This window comes from Triplophysa rosa, linkage group LG7 (genome assembly GCF_024868665.1).
Source record: "Triplophysa rosa linkage group LG7, Trosa_1v2, whole genome shotgun sequence".
Classification (NCBI taxonomy): Eukaryota; Metazoa; Chordata; class Actinopteri; order Cypriniformes; family Nemacheilidae; genus Triplophysa; species Triplophysa rosa.
Window position 1 is genome coordinate 6,200,753 of NC_079896.1, and position 19,266 is coordinate 6,220,018.

General features: G+C 38.3%; 1 protein-coding gene across 6 annotated transcripts in view; it reads left to right on the forward strand.

Moving 5' to 3' along the window:
• Positions 1-19,266, forward strand: part of foxp1b (forkhead box P1b) — a 163,098-nt gene that overhangs the window by 87,264 nt on the left and 56,568 nt on the right. For all 6 annotated transcript variants that reach the window (XM_057337521.1, XM_057337516.1, XM_057337517.1 and 3 more), the window contains one exon: positions 15,398-15,493. In XM_057337521.1, coding sequence (XP_057193504.1) covers positions 15,398-15,493 — 96 coding nt within the window. The remainder of the gene's footprint in view (positions 1-15,397; positions 15,494-19,266) is intronic.

The following is a 19,266-nucleotide window of genomic DNA, read 5'->3' on the forward strand; positions in this document are numbered from 1 at the left end:
GAAGGTCATGTGGGTAATTTCCCTGATGTCTTCTCCAATCAACAGAACTTCCTGTAATATAACATTCAGCGAATCGCTCCTATTATATTTTGACTGTAATTTGTCTTCATAAACTCCCGTTGTTATGGTGTGATAAACATTTCTGTTATCATTAGATCTTACAACACAATAATTCAAGCCGTGTGCGGGATGATGAAAAGCGCAGCTAGTAAATAATCTCTTAATTGCAATATTAATGCAATTGTTTTGCGCACAAGCTGTCTGTTCAGCTCCCCGGATGGCGTATTTGATCTGAAAGCAAGCATGTGCCATTTCTCAAGGATCGGAGCGTGTGTAAAATTATGAGAGTATGATTAATTTTTCAATTTCTCTCTGCGGATATCTAATAATTGTGCCCACAGATAGCCAAGGGCTGCTATTAAACATTAAAATGCAGAGAAAAAAGGGAGGAAGAGAGAGAGAGAAAAACAAACCAGAAAACAAAAAAAGAAGTTAGAACTAGAAAGATGTGATTTGGGGAAAAAAGGAAAATATCTGTGGGGCAGCAGATGAAATAATGCAAACTATGGGTTTGTTCAGATTTTTTATACGGCACTACTGTGAACCTTTTTGATTTAGCAAAAAATATATTGACACGTTAATCGCATTCAAAATAAAACTTTGCGTGCATATTAATTTTGTATATATATAAACACATACATGTTTACATATTTAGGAAATATTTTCTGTGGATGTATTTATTTATATTTACCAATAATTATATTTAAATGTTTATTTTTTATATTTTTCTTAAATATATGCATGTCTGTGTATGGGTTTATCCCTTATCCCAGTCTTTATCCCTTCGCTCTACCTCTTAATATCATCTTCATCTCAGATTGCCATTGCACTGTGGAAATGAGCTTGTTGATCAAATTTGGCTGGTGTGATGCCCGGCGTTCCGCTAGGTTCGAGTACTCGCGTTGAGCGCTGAGGACAAGCGGTGACGGTGCGGTGATTGATTGATTCAGGCTGTCACAGGACAAGATAACAAAATCAGCAAATACTGCCGAGTTCTTTGCTCGACTTCTCCACAGCGGGCCACCGTGACAGTAACGTGTGTGAGAACGCCCCCTCGAGTAATATATCATATTTTGAGGGAGATGGTGTTACACTGGTAAGCAGGTTAATTCGCTCCCAGTTAGTTCACCCAAATGAAAATTCTGTTGTTGTTTATTTACTTTCATTCGTGCCGCATGCTTAAAGGGATAGTTCACCCCCCCAAAAAATGCTGTCGTCATTTATTCATCCTCATGTCATTCATAACCTGTTTATGACTTTTCTGTGGAACACAAAAGAAGGTATTTTGAGAAATGTCTCTGTGGTTTTGTGTCCATACAAAGAAATTCAATGGGGTCCAATGTGTCTTGTTCCCAACATTCTTCAAAATATCTTTTGTGTTCTGCCTAAAATCATACAGTTTTGAAATGACGTGAGGGTGAGTTAATGATAACAGAATTTTCATTTTGGGATACGATTTTTAACAAATTATATTTTTAGTTGAACTTAGCCCATATGGTTTTTCAATAAGACGAAGAAGGTCTACCAAAGACACGACTCTTGTCTTGACAATCTTGTTGACGGTTATTCTCTACTTTAGTTGGTGTTAATGAAATGCCTTTTTGCTGGTTTTTCCCTCATTAATCTGCCACTGATAAAACTGTGTTAGGATTTGCAAAAAAATCTAATTGAAGATATGTACAGTAAATGAGTTCCTTATCTTCTTAATAAAATCAAAGCAGACGTGAGGACTGATGGGGGTTATTTATAGGTGGTTTGGGAGAGACACGTGGATAGTGGGACACTCTTGAGATGGACAGATGGAGACAATGGAAGAAAGTTCTGGAGAGCGGGGCTGAAATTGAAAATGATGTCCAATGGGAATATCAACTGTCTCACACACACACACACTGTCTCTCTTACACCCAGGCTTGCTTTTTAACCTCACAATTTAGAGGCCAGGCATGAAATATCAATAATTTACAGTATATACTGACCCCTGAATTTTTCTGCTGCCAGTTTCTGTTGTATGCAGGTGTGTGTGTGTGTAATCTGTTTTATCTGCCAGAAACACACCACACAACACCACATATTTCAACCAGATGTTGAAGTTAGGAGACTCCCGCAATCAAAATAATTATCCTTCCAGCCCAATGTTTATAAAGTGTTTATGTGACGCTAAGCATCGGGTCTCACTGAAGTAGCCATCATGCGTTAAACACGTTAAAGCTCTTGTCCATCTCTAAACACCTTAACAAACACTACAACACTGACTCTGTGGCCTGATGGGATTTTTTATCAACGGTCTGGGAGAACAAAAAGGCTTTTTACTCTGAAAAATTCTGTCATCATTTACTCACCCTCATGACATTTTAGACCTGTATGACTTTCTTTCTTCTGCAGAACACAAAAGAAGATATTTTGAAGAATGTTGGTAACCGGCGGCGGTACCCATTGACGTGCATTGGTTTTGTGTTTGTATAATAGATTTCAATGGTTACCGTTGTTGTACGGTTACCAAATATCTTCTTTTGTGTTCTGCAGAAGAAAGTCGCACAGGTTTGAAATGAAAAGAAGATGAGTAAATGAGGACATAATTTTCATTTTTGGGTGAACTATCCCTTTAAGGTGTTCGGACAAACCCATAACTTCAAATTTCATACCAGCAGTCAGAACATACATACGTTTTCACCACCACCGAGATGCACAATATAAGAGCACTCTGTAACAAAGTCAATTAATTGCCGCCCGTGGCTATAACGTGGACATTGTGTAGATGGAGATATTTAATTTAGGCCGGCAGTGCCTGTTTGTTCCATGGGGATCAAGGGATGGTGGTGCGTCCCGAATGAATCAAGCAGTAAATGAGGAGCAGAAAAATAGGTAATTATGTTAATCTCACAAATGAATGAGATGCTGACCTCTCGCATTAATTGATTTTATGCAGCCAAATCGTATTTATCTCTCTTTTGATATATTTTTCCATTAACATTTCTGATGTAATTAAACGGGTTTTATTTGGAAGGAAATTAGCCCTGGATGCCGTGGAAGAGTCACTTTTATGACGCGTTAACAAGACAGCGTTATGTCGGCTGGCAGAGTCTGCGGATGCGTTTTTAGCTACGCTACGCTTGCCCGCACAAAGACCTTAAAGCTTAAATAGCCCCTATTCTTTAACCTTAATCACCGGGTTGGCTCGCCGCATACTCTGCCCGACTGCGCGAGCTCGTGCTCCCGCGCCCTCTCCCGGTTCTCGTTTTTGCACCCAATCAGCAAAAAATGTAACTCGTGGTAGGCTTTGCTCCATATTAAACGGCTGATTATTGGTAATAAATACTTTTTTTAACACTCACTTATTACATAGGCAGTTTTCTTCCTCGGTTAATGAGTGTAATTTGATTTGCTTGAGAGATTACAGTCCCTTCAGAATTAATGCGGCAATCCCGTCCCCTGGATTTAAAGACATCTTCGATTCTTCACAGGTCGTGTGCTACAGCGAAGCTTGCTCTCTCACATAGCAGCTAATGGAGTTGAACAGCAGTCTGTCACCGTGCCTTCCCTTCGCTATATAGCCGCTGTGCCCTTGGTTCCTGCCTAGCTTGTTGTTTTGGGGCCCATTGCCATTTAAGTTTTAATATCGGTTGGCCAAACTGATGCTAGTGGATGTGGCTTGACTGCTACGACAGTATCTGGGTGTTTTTTTTAAACTTCCAAAAGCAGACTTTTTATTTAAATTAACAGGTTTTGCATATCAAGATGAAACTTTGTCAAATTATGCAAAAAAAGTGTGACTATTGTTTAATTGTGTGTAATTAAGATACATAAAATGCTAGTTATGAAATAAACAATAAATTATATATTGGAAATAACATTTTTATATTTATTGCAGTATATATCATTTGAAATGACTTAACATAGTATGAAAATACCGCACTTAGGGGTGTAACAATATACCGGTATTGGCAATAACCGTGATATTAAAATACACAATTAATAATATTGTTACTTCTACACATATGATAAAAAATGTTGAAAATTTTGTGACTAATAGCATTATTTATTTCTAATTAAAAACATTTCAATAAATATCATGACAATATCAATATTGTGAATTCTTTTGGCTGCGATAATTGTGTAGTATTGAAATAAGCAAACAGATGCAAGCGCTAGATTCAAGATGGCAGCACATCGCTAGTTTCAAATCTCATTGATTCACATGCATCTTGTGACGAAACACTCATATAAACAACATGCGAGAACTTCATAAGACGACAACATGACGGCATTTAAATATACAATTATTGACGAATTGAGTGAAGAAAGGAAGTCATATACAGTACATCTGAGATGACAGAATTTTCATTTTTGGGTGAGCTGTTCCTTTAAGGGACAGTTCTTGTTTGCTCTTGCATATATTAAGTAAGTGTGAATGTATAAACAAAATGAGTGTGCAGATGTTGGTTTTTTTACTCGTAGTTAATCGCACACAATCAAACCACAAACGTTGCTTCGATTCCTCAGAGATCTGGCACGAATTCTCTCTTCAGTTGACATCGTTTCATATGTTTTTCACACGTGTGCTGTGAGCCTTTAAGCTTTACTTGCATGTTTTCAGCTCCAGAGGTGTGATAGTGTAGCTTTTTTAAAGCGGCCGTGTCTCAGACAGTTTCTGCATATCTCATGTTAATCTTGAGTACTTACAGAATAGTATCGCACCCTTAAAGTTTCTGTAGAGTCTTTAGTTTGATCACATTTATAAAAGAAAGATACAGCTGTAAGATTATTTCCGAAAACATACGACGCGTGTGGGAGGGACATCAGTCAAATACTACGCCATACGTCCAACTCGTTTTTTGACAAGTTGACCATGTCAAGCATGAGATGACAACACGTTTAACATCGTAAATAACTCAGAATGCATGAAACACCGTTGCATGGCCGCTTTAAACATTCACAGTGACCAGCTATGATGAGTTTGTTGCCTATCACTTTTTAATGACTGTTTAATTAGTTAATGACTAAATGTTTCTTTAAATAAGCACGGCCAACTCGCTTCCAATAACGCAATTGCGAGATTCCCTCAAAATATGCAGATAGATTTTAAAGAGAAGACACATTTTGATGGAAAAGTTGGGCCGCCCACTCACTGACCACATGAAAAAAGCGGCAAACACTTGCAGAAGGGCAGCAGTCCTTATCTTATTGGCTGCTGTCACGCAACATCCGGGAGTATCAGAGTAGAGTAGATCAAGCTAGATAAAGTGGGTAGATCAGGCTAGATATGCTTATTGTCAGCAGGGGGAAAAAATCTGTCAAAGGTGAGGTATTGATTGTAGTATAAATAAGTAATGCTTTTTTTATTTAAAGAAAAAAAATCAATCTCTCACTTTTTGGGTGATTTGTCCATCTACCCCAATGCAATAGATTTGTCCAAAATCAGTGTTCTTTATGATAAAAGCCATCTCATTCTTTACACTCGCTCTTTTTTCCTCACCCTCTCTCTCTCTCTGGGATAACATTACCAAGTTGGAATGAGTTGAGCTGAATCTGTAATTCCCATGAAGCTGTACCTCTCCCAGCAACTCAATCCCGGACCGTGGCCAATCGCACTGTGATATATCAGAAGCTTTTTCTTTGGGCACGATGCCTAACGACACCAGGATTTGACCTCTGTGTCTTCCTCTTCCACACTGATAAAGCTGTCTATATGTGAGATGAGTGTATGAACACAAGAAAGGTGACTTGTGAATTATTATCTGTCAGTTACAGTGGCATTTTAGACTGATGAATCATTTAAACCTTGTGTTTCGGTGCTGGCGCTTGACTTATAGTGGCATGTCCAGTGGAAGTTTATGAAAAGTGCTTCATTTTGGTGGGAAACTTGTACAGACAGAAGTGTCTTGTTCAGGGATGTTATTCAACACGTCGCGAAATACGCATTTGAGGGAAAGATGGCAGACAAAGATTTGAGGAATGCTAGTCACCAATCAATCATTTACAATACAAAACCTGTATTATGAAAGAAAACCGAATCCATTTTGACCCCGGTTGATTCTGGTTAATAGGCGGTGCTTTCAGATTAACTTTATTTGAGAGACTTGCAGCATCTGGTAACTGCGACCTACAATTTTCGCTCTGATTCACCTTTATGACAACAAGAGAAACCAAATTCTGACCAAAATCAAGGCTCTAAATTCTGCTAATTTGAGTCAGCATGATGCTGCGTTTGCAAGTGCCTCTCCCGTCGCCCCATCTTTCTTTCGCTCTCTCTCACTATACAATCTGATGCAACATCTGATACATAAATGCAATAACCATAATAAAGATTAAGTTCTTGATTTTCTGTTTTCTCTAAATGCCCTGCGCTGTTGGCATGCTCCGAACATTTTCCATGTTGACAAATGGATTACAGAAAAGACTGCTGGGTATTCCTGAGTGTTACATTCTCAAGGACGTCCACTGACAATTCCATGTGTTTACTTGTTTACATGTTTCTTTGTCATGAAAGTGCAACCCCAGAACCTCAAGGGTTCTCCAAAAGCTTTCCCAACAACAGCATTAGGGTTCTTTTAGCTTTAGAAATAATGGAAATGTTGTCTTTTTCTAAATATTTTTATAGTGGTCTATAGATCCGTGTACCTGTTCAATATTAGGTTGCGTCGTCTCTCCTTGCATCAATGCCCAAACTGCATTCTTAGCGGTACATATTTCTCCGTGGCAGGTTCCTGTCTCTCATTGCTTTCTCTTTTTTTTTACTTGTGGTTAATTCGTCTATTCTTATGAGTCATTTAGTTCTTTAATTACCGTAAGCAGCAGATGCACAATGGAGTATTAATGTGAGTAGGTTTTACGGCCACTCCATCACCGCGAGCCTGTGAAGTCTAAAGGCGTAATTGACGTGGAAGAGAGCTCAGAGACGGGGAGACAATATTTTGTGGATGGCTTTTCCTGTATGCTTGAAGGATGTTTATGCTTTTACATCACACTAAAGGGGTAATAAACACAATCGTAATTTAATAGCACGCTTGCTAGAGGGAATCTGGCATCGCCTGTATTAAATGATGAAAGTTAAATTCAGTGAAAAGGAAAAGTGTGTACATATGTGACTGATTTAGCGTGTTTGCACTTATCATGTATTAGTAACGGGTCGGAGCTGTTGACTAGTCATCCAGTAGCTGACTGTAAACTTAATCTGATGTGTGTATGTGTATTTATTTTTTATTTTTACTCTTTGATTTAAAGGGAATTAACAGGGATGCTATTCATGCTGTGCTTTAAAGTGATAGTTCACCCAAAAAATGTAATTCTAGCATCATTAACTCACCCTCTTGTCATTTCAAAACTGAACTCAAAAGAAGGTATTATGAAGAAAGTTGGTAACCGAACAGCACTTCCTTCATATGAACACAAAACCAATGCAAGTCAATGGGTGCCAGTTAACAACATTCTTCAAAATATCTTCTTTTGTGTTCTGCGGAAGAAAGTCAAACAGGTTTAAAATGACATGAGGTTGAGTAAATGACAGAATTTGTAATTTGGGAAAACTATCACTTTAAATGTTGGGCCTGCAGGATAGAAACCTACTTGTATTTTTGTGTTTGAAACACAAGTGAAACCATTCAAAGATTTGACAAAAATAGTAGTATTGTCTATTTTTTTTCCCTTCAAATCATGAGTGCATTTGCTAATGAGGCAATTGACAGTTTTAACAGGAAGTTGAATTTCCTTTTTCCACAGAGGAAATGGCATCGTTCCAAAAACACACTATCAATTTCTCAATGTACATACTTGGTTTTGCAAATATGTAGTTTTGCGCATTTGCATCTTTATTTAAGCCCGAGAGAAAACAAGTCGGCATTGACACGGAGATCTCGGCATACATCACCTAGTGTGTGTTTGTGTTTGTGTATGTCTTCTCATGTTCGGCTCTATGAATGGATCCCCTCTCCTGCCATCTGTTGTTAAGCCGCTCCTAAGGCGGAGTTTCTGAATCCAAACAAACTGCAAACTGAAGCTGTCAGAGGCGCATAGCTGAGACGACCCCCAGGCCCGGGGTCACGTATCCGTACCAGGCTCCACACAGAGCCTTGTTTACTCTCTCTATACCTCCTCCATCATCTCTCTTTCTTTCTCTCCCTCCCTCTCGTTCATCCATCAACAGTCATGCACCCCCGGCATCCACATGGAGACAAATGCAACAAATACACGTACATTCATACCTCCACGCACGCTCGCTTTGTATTACGCTCGCCTGTTTTTCCAGATAAAGCATTTGTCATCTTTGAACATTAACGGTCATTGAGACGAACTGGTTGGAAAGGCTTTTTATTAAAAGACAGCATTTATCCGCTGTAATCACTCACTGAGTTTACATGGTTTGAGAACGGCAATTTGAAATGTTTAGCGTTGTCATTAATATTAATAGATTGGTAGAAAAGTGCAGCCATGGGAGGGACTGGTAATGGTTTGAAGTGGGTATATAACATTGATTTATTTATGTATTCTACATGAATTAGTTTAGAAATCTAAACAGCGAGCGTGTTTCCAAGAGGCCGGGGTTTCGACGTTAGCGCCTGTTTTCCGTGTGGAGAGGCTTTTTGGAAATTGCGTCAATTAGATACTTAGCCAGAAACTGACCGGCCCTCTTTTGCATTGCAGATAAATGTACAATCTAGGGAAAGAACAAAAGGAGGCGAAATTAGTGAGAGAAAGAGAAACTCGATTAATCTAAACAGCCATGATCTTCACTACTTATATTGTCACATCTGTGAAGTAGACTTTCTGAATCGTATGAATATTAATTAATAGACATCGACAGTGAATGGAGACTGACGCCGTTTTGTTGCAAAATTCAGTGCCTTGTATTTTAAAAAAGATAATTCAACCAAAAATAATGTTTTTGTCTTTATTTAAATACCCCTCACTATAAAGAAATGTAATTTTACAGAATTTTTCTGTTATTTTTTTACAGATTAAAAAACTGAATTTTACTGTTTTTTTACATTTTTTCATGTATTTTTTTAAATAAATGTGAAATAAGGTGGAAAAACGTAAATTTATAAGAAAAACAGGAAAACGTGTAATTTTAACGTGAAAACTGTTATTTTACAGTTTATTTTTGGCACCCTTTTGAAATACGGTCAAAAATGGTAAAAATACAGAAAAAGACCGAAATTGTAGAAGAGAAACGAGGGAAACATTTTATTATATATCCTTATACCCTGTAATTTTACCGTAAAAAAATATTTTACAGTATATTTATCCGTTTTTTACAGATTTTTTTACAGTGCTCTGTTCTTCCAGATTGGTATTACACTTTATCTTTCGTATACCGTATAAGGAAATGAGTAGCAGAATATATCAACTGCTTTTGTTCGTACAGTAAAAGTGAATGGGGACTGGGGCTGTCGAGCTCTAAATATGACAAAAAATGCACCATTTTAGTATTTCATGTAATTTGTGTGCCTATTCCAGGTCTTCTGAAACCATACTATGGCTTTTTGTGAGACGGATAAAAATGTTATTTCTTTCTGCTATACCTATAAGATTATTGAAAAGTGTGGCATCAAGACGCTTCAGATTCTGCGACTTTTACAGTATTTGTACAATTTAGACTCTACTTTATCATTTTGATTTAGAACGAGACAAAGATAGATAAACAAACTGAACAAATAAGGATGCGTGGAAAACAGTGTCGGAGACTTCTTCGTGTCTTTTTCCTTCAACTTCTCATATAACAACTTTTAAAATCTTTCCAGGAAGCCCTCAGGAACCAAAAAAGTGGATCTAATAACTGTGACATTTAAGACAAAGCCCTCCCACAAGAGTGTTAAGCGCTAACCTATTAACAGTCTTTTCTGTGGGTCATGTCTGAGGACCCTGATCTCCAGACCTCTTAACGCTGTGTAAACAGTCCGTCTACTTCACAACGGCCACTGGGATACAGTTTCACCTGTGCACACATCTTTCCCCAATTAAAGGCACGATTAGTTTTAGCCATTTCAAATTCAAGGTCTTCCCTGCCACGGCGCGGGGCACGTTGGTGAATGGAGAGACAGTTAAAGAGATGGCTTTAGAGGACCTTACATAAATAAGAACTACCTCATCTTTCATAGTCAGGTCTCGTTTTTACAGGAAACACACAGAACGAGCTCCTCAAAAGCTAACGCAAGCTCTTGTCTTTTTACAAGCACTTCTGTGTCTGTATTTCTATATAGTCTGTTTAGATAAAAGCATCTGCTAAATGAAGAAGTGTAAATGTAACTTTGTCTCTCTCTGCTCTTCATTATTTAGCAGATGTTGTTTATGTGAACTGTTTATTTTGCTAATGTGGTTAACAGCCACTTCTACCGGTTAACAGCTCTAAAGCTAAATGAAACCGCCTGAGAAAGAGGTTTATTTTTACGTCAGTTGTATATGCATATGTCTAGACTGCAGGAAAAAAAACTTACTTTTCTTGCCAAGGTGATCTGGGGGGATAACTAGAATTCTGTGAAATGAATTTAAAGAATTCATATTATTTTGTGTATGACAGTCGTTTAAAATCTGCAAAACAACTTACCTGTGTGACAACTAGCCCCGGTCATATACTGTACATGTAGCATAAACACGCATGCAGTGCAACGCCATATATGACAAATCTGTTGATGTGAACGTTCGGAAGTGTGAACTTTGAACATACCAGATGAAAATAAAAGGGGGTTGCACATGACAAGGAAACATTGTCACAGTCTGCGATAAGACATGGGGCCTTGTTCGGTTCCTGGGGGTTGTTTTCTAACAGCAAACACCTGCAGGGGTTACCATGTGTGTTTGTGTGTCGTCGCAGCCATGGCATCCCAAAATGCTAACATGGAATTTTAATGAACGACTCTCAAGACATCAAATGTCCAAGTCACATGAGTCACTTTCAAGCAGTGTAATGCTGTAAGAATTAAGAGGATGAGACGGCCACCGCTGACCTTTTCTTTTGCATTTAGTGGTTTTAATGAACATGTTTTCTTTTCTATTTTACATCCCATCCAATGTCATCAATATGTATTTTGGCTGATTAGCATCAAGAGTTGCCCGTAGCGGGCGCGTTCGCGTTTCTTTGGCGGCTCAGTCATCTGTTAGCATTGTGCGTCTTTGAACCGTTTTTGTATCCGATCAGTTCCACCTAATACGCATCTTGATTCGCTATTGTAGCGGCCAGACAGCACGTTGTTCTCTTCACTTTAAACGCGCCTTCAGATGCCTGGCCTGTCATCGTCTGGCAGTTTATCGTGCTCGTGTCTGTAGCTGCTTTTAGCCTAGCGCGTCTATCAAACCCCCGCTACCTTTGAATGCGAGATCAAAAGAAGATGAATTCCAGGCGAAGGGGTGGAAGGGAGAGCGCGAGGGGGCTGTTTGTGCGTGCGTGTGTGCGCGTGCTGTGTAAACATCACAGTGACAGCTCACAATGGGTTGCTTTAACGTGACGCTAGTCAGCCGCGCTCGCTAAAGTTAGCTTGTTAAACAACAAATAATTCCTTCGCCCGGGGCCCGCGCTCACCTCGGAAACGGCACCGAGTTCATCCTCTCTTCTCATTAGTTTTGATCCCGACAAACTCTTTGAATCATTCCTGCTTTGCTCTTTTGTCTTAATTGCCTTGTTTTCCGACGTGGTTGATGAAGACGTATCGTTTAGCCGGCTACATTAAAACCAAGAAATTTGTTATTATTAAGGCTTGTGATTTGAAAAAAGTAAGCGTCCTCGACAGGAAGCAGTCTTGTGGTTAGCGTGGCCTAATGTTGGGTTTGAGAACTCGGCGTATCTCTGATTGATCATCCGGCAACCTTGACAACCTTTCTGACGCAATTAACAACTGAAAGCACCACGGTGTACTTCATGTCCTCTTCTTGAAGTGTCTCAATATCACATCCTGTTGACTCAAATATCGTCGTTCCAGCACCCCCACCCCTCTTCTGTTTGTGTGCAAACCTACCGAGTATTTTCGTGTCGTAAAAGTTTCTGTGTAAACAAAGCTTGGGCAGCGTCAGTAATCTTTATCGCACGGTTGAGGGAGCGTGTTTTACTTTCCGCCTGGCATAACCACCAGACCCGAGAGTGAGAAAGTAGCGAGTCGTAGAAGTCTTACGAGTAATGAAAAAAAGTTTGACTCATTTCAGCAATGTTGTCGTGGGCCGCGTGGGACTCTGCAAAATGCTGGAAAAGAGCACCTGACAAGTATAAATTAGTCAAAATTCAGCCCAAGATTTAAATTTCACACTTTGCATTGTTTAAAAACTGCATTAGAGACACAACATTTAAAGAATGTGGAAAATAATACATATATGCATTTGGCAGACACTTTTATCCAGAACAGTTTTTTCACCTTCTTTCTTTTTTTGTGTTCGCTGGGAATCAAACCCATGATGTTTGCATTGCTAGCGCTGATGTTTACCAGCTGTGGTACAGAAACATTCGAAAAAAACTTTAAAGTGTTTTGCTAATTTACTGATTCTTTAATATAATTTTAATAAAACTTCAGTTAAAAACGGCAACTGGGTTACTGAATTACACCTGCCTTTATATTTTAAGTTCAAACACACCATTTTCTCAGATTTCCCCCAGCTCACCCCAAAATAAAGACTTTCTGCCCATCCATAGCAATGGAGGAGTTTAGTGTCATATTCTCATACATTTTTAATAAGGATTCTATAAATAGGGTATTTATTTTTCTGCTGTGTAAGGTCACCGGCCAGTCAGCGTGGGAGGGGAGAGCAGGATGCAGGCAGTTTTGGGTGAGAGAGTGGCTTAGGGACTGTACCCTTCTAAATAAACCTTCGTCATATTGAACACTGCACAGGTCAGCGTGGAAATAATCCTCTTTTATTGATTTAATGTCGTGCTTTGATGTTTTGAAGTGTCTTTTCTGTGATACTGCTGCAGTGTAAATCACAAATAACATCTAGGGCAGAGGTACCTTTACAATATGCTTAATTTGTTGTGTGAATGTGGTTATGTGTGTAACACATTCAAGTGGTTATGCAATTTTTTAAATATACTGTATTGCCTGAGTTATTACAGATCTGTGCAGTTCTATCAAGTAGTAGTCATAATCACTTTTTTATGACTTGTTTTGTGAGCCTCTGTCTGAGCCATAACATTTAAAGGTATAGTTCACATCTCCCCCCCCACAAAACGAATTTATTTGAAACATGTATATGACTCCTTCTTGGGAAATGTCTAGTGGTTTTGTGTCCACACAATGGAAGTCAATGGAGACCAATAATGTTTGATTACCAACGTTTTTCAAAATATCTTCATACACGTTTGTACTTCATATCACAAAAAAGTGATTTTTCATTTTTTTTGTTGGAACTATCCCTTTAAAGTGAATGTCAGTAACCGAACAGATCTCATCCCCCATTGACTCCTATAGTATTTATTTATGAGATCTGTTTGGTTACTGACATTCTTCCAAATATCTTCCTTTCTGTTGAGCAGAACTAAGACATTTATACAGGCTTGGAACAATCTGTGGGTAAGTAAATGAAGACAAAATCTTCATTTTTGAACTATTCATTTAAATTGTTTAAAGAAATGCCTTCTGGTGCTTCTGATCACCTAATAGACGTCATGTGATGATATTTTTATCTCCATGAAACATCACAACATTTGCCGTTTCAATAAATGCCCTTTTAGAATGAAGAGGAAGATTTGATTCATGAAAGTCACAGTACAGGTGTGTTTTATCTGTTTTACACCACAGAAATTCCTCTTTTATTAAGTATTTGTCTTGTTTTATCGTGTTTAAACATCTTTAAAACAAAGTCAATTTACTTAAAAAGCTTATTTTAAACATTTATTATTTACTATTTTGAATTATTTTCAGGTGCTTGTCTTGTTATTGGTACCTTTTTGCTGGACTGGATAACTTTTTTTTCCCAGCGGCGCTGTTGCTTTTGTTTGCTGTTATTTTAACGATTAATTTTGCAGCTCCTTGAAAATGGACAATTTTAGATATTTAGATGCTTTTACTGTGAAACAAGACAAAAATATCAAATAATAACATGATTTTATGCAGTGTTTCTCGAAAGATAGATAGGTCAAATTGATTTCTTATGATATGACTTCAGTAATGCGCGTTGCGTCTGTTTGTTGCCCATGTGTCCATAGTGCCACTGTCAAGGCAGCAGTGGCCCCTCTGTAGCCTGTTATTATATTCCTGCCTTATGATGTCATCCCACAATTCCAGTGCACGAGAAGGTCACACACACAAACAGCTGGATTCTTTAGCCGAGCGCCTCAGTTCTCATCTCCACAGCTTCTTTGAAAGTATGACCAGACGGGCCCACCCTCTCTCACAGAACGTCTCGTTTTCTTTTTCATTTCCTTTTTTTTACGTGTAATGTCACTCAACGACAACCCAGGTTTTTTTTGCATTTTGTCTTTTATACCAATCATGTGCCTATTAACAAGGTGCTAATTTGAGATAATAGAGTCTAAGCTCCACCTACCGAGAAGCCCAAGGGTTTTGGATGTTCCTGCGACTGTTTGTTGAATTGTGGGAGTTTTTAGTGGTGGAAAGAATGAAGTGAGTTATTTACTCAGATGGTTCTCTGGTGTAGGTGTGAGTCTGCCCCTGCTGCTCTGTGGGAACACGCTGCTTGCTTTTCTTGGTATTGGTGCCTTTTTTTGCTCGACTGAAGAACTTTTTTTCCCAGCAACGCTGTTGCTTTTGTTTGCTCTGGATGGCATGTCTGATTATTTATGGTGGGGGGGAGGGAGTAGTCCAGGCTGTAAACATGTGACTGCACTGTATTTTGTTTTCCACTCTGAGGGCTATGTCCTCTGACAGATATTTTGAATGCTAATAAACTTTTTATTTGCTTTATGGAAAGGGGTGGGAGGGGTGAGAGACAAACAGATAAAGGCAAAGAGAGAGAGGCAAACAGTGTACAGAGAAGTGTATACTGCCATACAACTCTAACAACTAACCAAAATGTAATCTAATGTTGTTTATTTTGAGTCATTCCTCTTTATCTTATCCTCCACAATTCAGTGAAAATGTGTTTTTGTTAACTGCTTCCTGTCATTGTTGGCCTTGACTGTTTTTATTTTCTTGGCAACCAGTCATTGCACACGTGACTAAAAGAAACTATGTAAAATTGTTTGAAGTCAGCAGAGATGGAAAACCGGTGCGTTGTGCCCAGCTTTGTTATCTATCGGTGAGCCAAGAACATGGCATCATTCGGCTCTTTGACGTTTAAAAGCAACAGGCCTGTTCTCAAGGGACGGTCGTAACCCCCACACACAAAAACACAACACCAAAGAAACTGTATTTCATGAACTTTTGTTTTCTCACGCTGTTTTTTTTATTATTTCACCCAGGCCTTACAAGTTGCTCGGCAGATCCTTCTCCAACAACAGCAGCAAAGCAGCACCCACAAGTCCCCCAAAAACAATGATAAGCAGCCTGCGCCACAGGTATGTGTGTTAAAAAGTCAATTCATTTATGTTTTTTTAACCTTCCTTAAAGGTGCAGTGTATGTAATTTAGCGGCATCTATTGGTGAGGTTGCGAATTGCAACCAGTGGCTCACTCCACCCCTCCTTTTCGAAGCACTACAGTGGCTAACACAGGACTAAGATGTCGGGAAAGAAGCGTTTTCGCTTCTTTCCCGAAGGAGATAACGTATTTATGAAACGCGTTCTGTAGAGCAGTTTGTACGTTTAGGGCTACTGTAGAAACAACATGGCGAATTCCATTCAAGGGGACCCGCGGTGGATGTAGATAGAAATATATTCATTCTAAATGAAATATTCATTGAAATATAGCTAGAAACATTCATTCTAAAAACATAGCGCTTCATTATGTAAGGTGTTTATACACCTGTGAATAAATAGTTATGTATATTATATTGCATTTTTGTCAACAGATCCTCCAAAAAAATTACACCTTTAAAAAAGACAATTATTGACATTCAGTGAGCACATAGAACATAAGTTAATGTGGCTAGCATAACTTTCACCACATCTGAAATGTTGAAAAATCAATTACTTGGTATTTTGGCAAACCTGAGATTAATTTAGATTTCTCAATGTGTGATTATGGAAATGTTTTTATCATAAAAAATCTGAGAGGCAGATGCAGAGTCTCAAATTCTTCTTCAGTTAATCTCTTTGATGTCTAGAAGAAACAACTGAGATGTTAAAGATCTAATTTGTGGCTTTTTCTTCCTATGTACCGTACAGTAGGTTTTCCTAAACAGTACAGATGCTGACATAAACAGTGTGTGTTTATGTGGGTGGTCGGGCATTATTTGTTTACTGTATATTTATGCGGTCGGTTGGTGGCATTTCATTTACCTGTCAAAGCTTGACAAACAGGAAATTAATGCATTCAGGACTGAAGAGGTGTCACATTCTTTCGTCGTTCACAACAAATCACACACAATAAAATCCTGTCAGTTTTTATAGCACTTTATCAGCACGTAGATATCAACTGCGTGTGTGTGCCGAGCAAACAATATTGTCTAATTGTTCAGAGGTACAGTAAGCATTGCATTTTCTAACTCATGTGATCTTACATTTAACTCTCTCAGCAGCAGTTAAAGGGGGCGCCCCAGAGCAGCCCTAGCTCTTGTCTCAGCCTCCAGGCTTTCTATTTGCCTAGCCTTTGAGATGCAAAGCAAATCCGGCCTTTTTCATTACTCCATCCGTGCCTCTATTAAAAGAGAGCAGCTAGTCGTGTCTGATGCAATGTTTATGTTTATTTGAGATCATTCTTGCACAGATCCTTATCTCTGTTTGTGAAAGGTGGATGTTGTTTGTTTCATGGCGGAAATACTGTAGATGAGACCAAGGGCCATATTTGTTAATTAACACACATCCCTAAGTTAGGTGAGCCTGCATGTACTTGTTTGTGTGTAACATCTGTATGGAAGTTGTTTTTAAAGATGCAAGCAGCACTGTTAAGCAAAACCGTCAGTGTTAAAAAAGGTCAAATTAACTCTCACAGTATATATATATATTCCACACTTTGATAGTGTGGATTATATATACACTGTTAGTGTTAATTAGAATTTTTTTAACACTGGCGATTTTGCGGTGTATTGTTCATAAAATAACTTTAAAAAGCCCTAAGACCTGTTTATTAAATTTCAGTGTGTAATTCAAGTTGCACTGTTTGTGCAACCGTCATTTATAAAACAAATTGTGCATCTTGTTGAGACTTGCTATTACATTTTATAGTTTATTTTTGATAAACCGGATGATTAAATAGATATACTTGGATTGAAGGAGGGACTGAAGTCACACATGGGAACAAAAATCACAGATGCCCTAGCAACCACTCACAATCACGAACTGCATACGGTTGCTGCAAATTTACTAAATTGTGCACTTTTTTTTAGAAAGATGTAACATCTGTTTTTTTATTTAAATGTCATAAAAACAAATTGTTGTGAAGACAACACTCGGGGGACAACTACAGAAATGATGACCTTTAGGTTCCTTGTGATTTTGTCAGGATTGAGATAAAGTCGCCTGGATGAAGCTAGATAGCTTTCCTCTTCTGGATTACCAGTAGGAAGAGCAGATCAGCTTCTGCAGACAAAGAGACAAAATTAAAATTCTAATTTATTAATGTATACGGAGAGCATGGCCAAACTGTCACTCAAATAAGTGCAAAGAAAGCATGAATGTTGTTTCTGTCGTTTGGCTGTTTTTCTTTGAATATGGTTCTGTTTACAATGGAATTCTTGCATACTGAATACTGCATAGTTTATAGTCTGTGTAGTGCCTACCATTTTATAACTCTTAACGTCGCATCCTAACCAAACACGATGCGATGAGATTCCTGCGATAAGCAATTTGTTTTCCATATCGAACGCCAAAAAGGGGCGGGACACGACAATCAATCACAAAACACAGCCAATCAAAACAGTTTTTCTCTGTCCACATATGCTGCATCTGAAGAGTGCACATAGAGAGATGCGTTCTCATGACTTCAGTGATGCCTCACCGGGTGCTATATGATATAATTTCAGAATCTAATGTAATGAAACGTATACAGTCTGTCCTCATCACGTAAATAGTGTGTCCTCATCCATGTTTGGCGATTAATATTCATGAGGTGCAGAACTTACATCGAATGAAATCGTTATGTGGGCGGAGCTGTCAGCCGCGACATCGCAGAAATATGCTGCATTCAGATTATAAGCGACTTTGTCACAGGAAATCGCCAGTGGGCGTTCCCACTAGTGGTTGCCTGAGTGACGACATCCACTGATCACGTTAGCGTTACCATCTTCCTATTGGCTGTTGCTTCTGAAAGTCGCTCTTCATTCTGTTCTGATTGGCTGTGTTTTGTGATTGTTTGTCGCGTACCGCACCTTCTTCGCGTTCGGTATGGACAAACAAATTGCTTATCGCAGGAATCTCATCGCATCACGTTTGGTTAGGATGCGGTGTTACAGTGCTCCGTATGCAACAAAATTTTAAACTGTAGAATGCCACATTGTTGTCACGTGACCTCATTATGTCATGTTTAATTTGTCTACGTATTTATAAAATCAGATCTCATTTTCTATATGCTCAAAATACCTGGATTATATTATTAACTACGTGAACAGAGCTGTGCTCATATAATGCCAAAATACAAAAGTGAAATAACATGTACACTAGCGTTCAAACGTTTAGGATCACAATATTTCTCGTGACCTTAAAAATCTATGTTTGAAATCACTTTTGTAGACAAAAGTTGGGACAACATATTAATTGTTTAATTAAAAAATAAATGATCTAAAAATATATATTTTTGAATAATGGACCAAATATTGACTAAAAAGCAGCCAATAACATTCCAGCATAGATGGAAATTACTTAAATCTGTTTAAAAAGCTAAGCTGAGGATAAAAGGCCAAGTGTACGATTTAACAAATTCTAGGCAAAGAGGTGTCTCATTTGAAAATGCTCAAATATAACATTTGTTTTGGATGCTTTTAGTCACAGCGTAATTCAAACAGTTACAATTGTGTTATTCCATGGTTTTCATGGGTTTACTATTATTCTCAAATGTGGAAGAAATATAAATGTAAATGTAAAGAATGAGTAAGTGATCCTAAACTTTTGACTGGTAGTGTATTTTTGAAAAGCTGTAAAAATATTCAACATGATGAGTAACTGCTGTTTCGAAAACTTTAACATTTAAAACCTTTAAACAATATAATAAGTGGAGAAGAAGTTATTAAAATGTGG